This window comes from Grampus griseus (genome assembly GCF_964374135.1).
Source record: "Grampus griseus genome assembly, chromosome: 14".
NCBI lineage: Eukaryota > Metazoa > Chordata > Mammalia > Artiodactyla > Delphinidae > Grampus > Grampus griseus.
The window spans coordinates 22998421-23005419 of record NC_139008.1 but is presented as its reverse complement, the minus strand read 5'-3'; the positions used below and the strand labels follow the sequence as shown (position 1 = coordinate 23005419).

The 6999-nt window shown below is 47.2% G+C and overlaps 2 protein-coding genes across 2 annotated transcripts in view; both read left to right on the top strand.

The window, feature by feature from the left end:
* The first annotated feature begins 2245 nt into the window (after positions 1–2245).
* VPS35L (VPS35 endosomal protein sorting factor like) overlaps positions 2246–6999 on the top strand; it is a 132109-nt gene continuing 127355 nt past the window's right edge. The window contains exon 1 of the mRNA XM_082670955.1: positions 2246–2264. Coding sequence (XP_082527081.1) covers positions 2248–2264 — 17 coding nt within the window. The 5' untranslated portion in view covers positions 2246–2247. The remainder of the gene's footprint in view (positions 2265–6999) is intronic.
* LOC309832968 (charged multivesicular body protein 4b-like) lies at positions 4555–5311 on the top strand (the record flags this gene model as incomplete). The annotated part of the gene is made up of 1 exon (XM_082671040.1): positions 4555–5311. One exon carries the CDS (start codon positions 4555–4557, stop codon positions 5182–5184), a length of 630 nt encoding a protein of 209 aa, XP_082527166.1. The 3' UTR covers positions 5185–5311.

Genomic DNA, 6999 nt, shown 5'->3' with positions numbered 1-6999 from the left:
CTGCCTGGTCATCTAACGTGAGCATAGTCCAATGGTCCTCATTTTTACCTCTTATCGAGGAGATACTATATTTGATAATCTACAAGACAGTGTGAGAACAGCCTCTCCCTTTTCCAGTGGCCACCCTTTGCTCTTGTTTATTATGTACATTGACTGGGAACTCTTTATTACTCATACTGAGCTGAAAACAAGGACCCATTCTGGAGATGAAGATCTTTTTTTCTGTCAGGTGTCACTGTCCCATGAACAACCACACACAATCCCCCTCCTACCCCCAAATGAAGAGTAATAGTTATAAAAAAAAAAATAAGCAAGTGAAGTTGGAATGCTATCTGTAACAGACCATAGTGGGCATACATGTAGGTTATAAAAATTAAAAAAAAAAAAAGACTTTCAGTCATGGAATGCAGCAAATCCGATTGGGGTATGGTGCAGTGGAGTCACATCGGTTAGGTTCTAAAGGACAGCTCTGAGAACAAATACCATGTCTAACCAAAATTATACTTGACAGTAAAATATTACCTTTTCACTTATTTATTTAATCTGTTCCCTTTTGGTCAGTTTCTCTATGGCTTTCAACGCAGTTTCTTGAGGTGGTTGACAAAGTTGCCACCAGAAGCGTGGTTTTGCTTCTCAGCCTATGGTGGGAAGACTCCCCTTTCACACTTTACATAACTTACAACAGCCTGTTTCAGGATTACCTCCATTATCTGTGTAACACACCTGACATGATTAAAGAGTTCAGAATCAGTGGGTGTGCCCGACAGTGCTGAGGAGCGCACGCTGTTGCTCTGCCGCTGCTTGTGTTCTATGCCCGTCCCCACCTTCACCACCCACAACGATCACAGCCCCTTCTGCATCCAGAGACCAGCAGCAGTGCCACCCAGGGACTTGTTAGAAATGCAGAAGCCCAGGCCCTGCCCCAGAGCTGAATCAGAACCTGCCTTTAAGATCCCCGGGTGAGTCTGTGCAATTCAAACGGGAGAAGCCCTGCTTTATGATACACTGCATCGTCTGTGGCCCTGGAAAGAAAAGCTCTGAAATCAGAAAGGTCATAGAAGTTACAATATGATTTTTCAGCCTGCCAAGTGAGTGATGTACTGCTTCAACTGAATGCTGACCATTTGCCGGGCATTTGATAATCATCTCCCTTCACCTCGGTCAGAATTATCCTAACTTCACGGCTGAAGAAACTAGGACTCAGCGTGCTAAATAAACTGCGTATTCCGTTAGAGGGTTAGGGTATGTTCTACTGCCTTTTCCTGAGGAGATTTTTGAGAATGTGGTTTTCTGACCTCCTCCTGTCAGAAAAGACACTTCAAAGAAAAAGGGAAAAAAGTGAGGATCAGATGCCTTGTGATTAACCAACTGTTAACCAACAGTCACCCCCGTTAGATCTCCCTTGTTAAACTAGTAGTCAGGTCTGGAGTCAGGTCAAATCCCGGTTGCCGTAATTTCAGAGGTTTGCAGTGGGGAGTAAATGAAGAGTGAACGCAAAGTGCTCAGCACAGGGCGTGACACATGCTTACTATGGCAACCATTTAGTAAAATATCCTGTGATTTTTTTTTTTTTTTTAATCAGAGAAAACTAGACTAGACTAGAGCACGGAAGTTCTGTAGTGGAAACGGACATCCACCTTCATAGAAACGTACGGCTTCGCCAAGTGGGGTGAAATGCTGACCCCGATTTCTCCAGTTAGTTTAGTTCCAGTCGAAAGCTGTCCCATTTGGATCTACGGCAGCCCTTAGAGACTCAGGTTGTTAGTCCTGGGAGGTGGGTACGGTAAGTGCCTAAATTCCCCGTGGCACGGAGGTGGGCGCAGTGTCCTGCAGAGGGGGCGTGGCTTACCCAGCCAAACTGCTAATTAGCCGCAAAAGCACGCGCGGGCTGGACGCTGTTCCCACCCCAGCCGCGGTTAGCGTCTTCTCTCCGCAGGTGTCTGGATTCTTCACCGCCTCCAGAGGGCGCCGGCTGGCCAGGCGGCCACCTGCCGCAAGTGCCAGCTCATCATGTCTGCGCTGCGGCACCAGCAGCCACAAGGCCTGCGGTGCCCTTCTTAATCATGGCCGCCCGAGCGGCAAGGCCCGTGCCTTGCGGGAGGGCGCCCCGCCCCTCACAAACATGGCGGCCCTGACCCTGCGGGGAGGGGCCTCCGCCCCTTACAAACATGGCCCCCTGGAGGGGCGTGGTCTGGAAGGGCGAATTGGGCTGGCGGTGCCAGAAGTAGCGGTCATGTGACTGGGAAGATGGCGGTCTTTCCTTGGTAAGAAGGAAGCGGCGGCTGGGCTTAAGGGAGGTGGTGTCCTTGGTTGTTTCTGGGATTCTGTCTCTGTCTCGGTGTGTGTCTCTGCGAGGGAGTGTGTGAACTGCTTTCTGTTGGGTTTGGTGGAGTCTCCCACCCCATCTCCTGGTGGTCTTGACCACAGATCCCCGGCCGCTACCCGGGTTCAGAAGCCCTCCCTGAAGCCGGACGGGTGGGATCTTGGTCCCCTCCTCCGCTACCTCTCCCCGCGCCTTCCACGCCACCCTCTCCATTCATTCCCTAAAAAAAGCTCAAGTTCCCCGGCCTCCGCTTTCCCAGAAGTTGGCGCGGGTTCTGGGGGAGCTGGCTGCAGAAAATGGTGGGCTCAGCTCTGGTCTGGACGACTCGGAAGACCTGGCAGTTTTCTGAATGACTGGGCTCATCTAGAGGAGACTTGCTTTTCTCATCTGTGAAATGGCTGCCATTCCTCCTACTCTGTGCAGGGCCCTGCACTGGGCATTCAGGATACACAACCCTCAGACGTACTCCTTGGCATCAAGGAGCTGACAGTTTAGTGGAGCAGATAAGCTTCTGAATAGAAGGATATCCAAAGAAGGCATTGGGGATTAGGCACACCTGGCGGCTTGGGGAAGGTTTGAGAGAGGAAGAGCCTTAAATTGGGTTTTGGAGGATGAATAGGAGGTCATCAAGAAGAAGCTAATGGCGCATTCCAAGGCGGCTGGGCCTGTCGGCCTCTTGTGGCTGGAGTAGCTAGGAGTGATTGGCGCTTCAGGCTCCAGCTGCTTCTACGGGTGTGTGAAGAACCGGAGCAAGATGTGATGGTAGTAGTGGAATTATTTGGGCACGTGAGAAAGGGAGATTATTTTCTGATCTTTCTCTGCAAATGATGCAAAGTGGTTTACATTGAATGAGTGAGTGAGTGAGCAAATGAAAAAATATACAGCCCTGGACCTTAGAAATAATCAGATACATACTTCTGATTTTATGCTTGATAAACAGCGGTCTTTCTCTTGTTCCCTTCACATGTCTAACTCTTTAAGAGTCTTCCTTCAAAAGTCTCGGTATGCTAAATCAGGATTGGATGCCAGTGAGTTCTTATATGACCTGCCTTGAGTTTTCTTTGACCTAGTCATGCAAAACCCCTTTTAGGAAATCACTAAGGCTTATATACCAAAACATATAGCTTCAATGCACTTATCTGGCTGGAATTTTGTAATCAGAAGATCCAGGAAGATGCTGTTTAATCCCAGTGCATTTTTACCTTTGGTATACTTTACAGAGAGAGGTGCCGTTAGCCGTTTAGCATCTAGGGTCTCCACAGTTCCTAGTCTGGCTGTGCTCTAAACACTTCTGTCTGTGGTAGCATGTGTTCATCTTTCAGTTTGCCCACTAGACTTGATGCTTCTTAAGTTAAAGGGGCTGAGTTATAACCATCATTGTATCTCCAGAGCCTGGCATGGAGCTTGGCAGATAGTAGGTGCTGAGTAATATTTATGGAATGAATGAGGAGACTGAGGAGGCCCTCAGAGGAGAAACGTGTTTCTGTCATTAAATTTGACATTTATCGAGCCTTTATCTTGTGCCAGGCACTGTGCTAAGTGCTGAACGTGCAACATCTCATCTCCTAAAAAACCCATTTTTCAGATAAGAAAGTGGAGACAGAAAGATGAAGCAGTTCATTTAGCTTTATAGCCTGCAAGGAGCACTGAGGTTTGGAACTCAAACCTGTGATCTTTTTTTTTTTTTTTGGCTGCGTTGGGTCTTTGTTGCTGCACGCGGGCTTCAGTAGTTGCAGTGCATGGGCTCAGTAGTTGTGGCTCATGGGCTCTAGAGCACAGGCTCAGTAGTTATGGTGCACAAGCTTAGTTATTCTGCGGTATGTGGGATCTTCCCAGACCAGGGATCGAACCCATGTCCCCTGCATTGGCAAGCGGATTCTTAACCACTGAACCACCAGGGAAGTCCCAAACCTCTGATCTTAATCATTATTGTCATATGGCCCTACAGTCTAGGTCCTGGGTTAAGATTCCTGGGTAGCAAGGTTCCTGAGTCCTGCTGTGTTGTCATGGGTCTCCCCAGCATGCCTCTTCTCACCCACACCTTTTGTTATTACTGACCTCACCTGTGAGATGTCCAGTGCACTGTGGATTACATTTCCTGTTCAGTCCTATGGTCATAGCACTGTTAAAAATACCATTCTTTGGAGTCAGAATTTCTACATCATTTTAAGACTCTATTGGGGAGGGGGAGTATATTGTGATTGGGAGATAAAAAACTGTGTTGCCAGATTATGTCATTAGTAATTAAAAAGTCACTTGAGGGCAGGGGCGGCCCGACCCCCCAGGAGGCCATCCAGAGGCTTCGGGACATGGAGGAGATGCTAAGTAAGAAACAGGAATTCCTGGAGAAGAAGATTGAGCAGGAGCTGACAGCCGCCAAGAAGCATGGCACCAAAAACAAGCGCGCTGCCCTCCAGGCACTGAAGCGCAAGAAGAGGTATGAAAAGCAGCTGGCACAGATCGAGGGCACACTGTCAACCAGCGAGTTCCAGCGAGAGGCGCTGGAGAATGCTAACACCAACACCGAGGTGCTCAAGAACATGGGCTATGCCACCAAAGCCATGAAGGCTGCCCACGACAACATGGACATCGATAAAGTTGATGAGTTAATGCAGGACATTGCTGACCAGCAGGAACTTGCAGAAGAGATTTCAACAGCTATTTCAAAACCTGTAGGGTTTGGAGAAGAGTTTGACGAGGATGAGCTCATGGCAGAATTAGAAAAACTAGAACAGGAGGAACTAGACAAGAATTTGCTGGAAATCAGTGGACACCGGAAACAGTCCCTCTACCAAATGTTCCGTCTATATCTGTACCATCAAAACCCACCAAGAAGAAGGAAGAGGAAGACGACGACATGAAGGAATTGGAGACCTGTGCTGGATCCATTTAACTGGTCCAGCGCGGGCTGGGCCCAGACAGACTCTGGTGGCCTGTGAGGCGGGCAGGCGCGTGCGTGTGTGGGGCAGGCAGGCCGTGGTGCAGGCAGGTTCCATCGCTCTCGAATCTCCCTCCAAAGCAGTAGGGCTGCATCACTGCTCACTCTGCATAGCATGGTCTGCACCCAGTGGTACGGGTGGGGGGAGGGGGGTGGGGGGCTGGGAGGTGCCTGCTGTTTATAATGTTGAATTTCTGTAAAATAAACTGTATTTGCAAATCCAAAAAAAAAAAATCACTTGAGAATTAAAAAGCAGTTATTGGATTTCGGTATTTCCAGTATAACGAGATTAATTTGGTAACTGGTAGTAGGATTTCTACACATTCATGTTACCCAATGTAAATAATTTAAAAATAGGGCAGTGTCAACCTTTAATGTACATATCAGTCACCTGGGGATTTTGGAGAAATGCAGACCCTGATTCTGTAGGGGTATTTCACTACTCCCCAGGTGATGCTCTTGTTGGTGATCTGTGACTCACACTTGGAGTAGCCAGAGGCCAGACCAAGCTAGGAGTGGAAGTATGAAATGTTGGCCTTTTTTCTGTGGCAGCTGCCAAGGAGCCAGACCACCCTTTCGCATTGCTGGGAGTTGGGGGTATTTTTACCAGCTTACCAGCTATGTTGGCGGGAAGAAGAGTTAGGCTTTTTGAGAAAATGCCCACTAGAGGTCACTGTTAGCCTTACCAAAGACCCAGGCATTGAAGAAAATGCTTTTAACATCTCAACCTATAGGAAACACTAGGGAACTGAGAGCAAATTTGAGGAAATAATGGAAGAAATGGTTGAAAAATCGAAATAGCAACTTGACATGGACTTACGGCAAGGGTAAATGTTTCCTTCCCTTTTGTTTTTTAAAGGTTTGTCCAGAACAAGTATTTTTTCCCCAAAGAATTCCCTCCTCTCACACTTAAAAAAAAAAAAATCATTTCAAAGCTCAGTTCTTAAAAAAAAAAGAAAAGACAATTGCTTTTTCAAATTCTCAAGTTGACCTATAGATGATCTGTAGAACTACTGAATCCTAGAGGCAGGCTGCCTCGGTTTGCATCTGTCTGTATCACTTGCTAACCTCTCACAAGTTACCAACAGCCTCAGCTTCTCCATCTGAGAAATGGGCATAATCATAGTACCTACCTCATAGGAAATAGAGGTAAAGGGCTTGTCCTGTATCCTGGTATATAGTGTCAGGGAGAGGAAATTCCCCCTCCTACTCTCTTGAGTTCTTGTGGCTGGACCAATAATAAAATTGACACAAGGTAAATTAATGGGAGAAAAAGAAACAAATTTTAATTTGTGTGTTCTGGAGGTCTCATAGATACAGGACCTAAGAAGTGGCTGAAGCAGGCAGCTTTTATACTTTTTAGACAAAGAAACTAGATTTGTGAGGAATTGACAGAACAGAGAAAGTTGGGCTTTGGGTGCTTAATTAGTGAAGAATCTAAACAGCAGGCTTGTGGTATTAAAGAAATAACAAGGTTCGTTTATATAGGCTTCTTGGCCCTGAGTCCCCATCTCTGGCGACAAGGGTGTCCTTCTACCTCCAGATGCAAGTGGGCACCTTTCACAGGGGAGACTTATTTCCTGCCTTCAGGGAGACAGAGAGGAGGGTCAGAGTGTCCCTCTACATCAGCTCTTCCTTAAGTTTCTTAAGTAACTTTAATTCAAGATAATCACTGTGCCATATTTGGGGGTGGCCCGCTGTGGGCCCCAACAGTAATAAGCACATAATAAATGAGAAC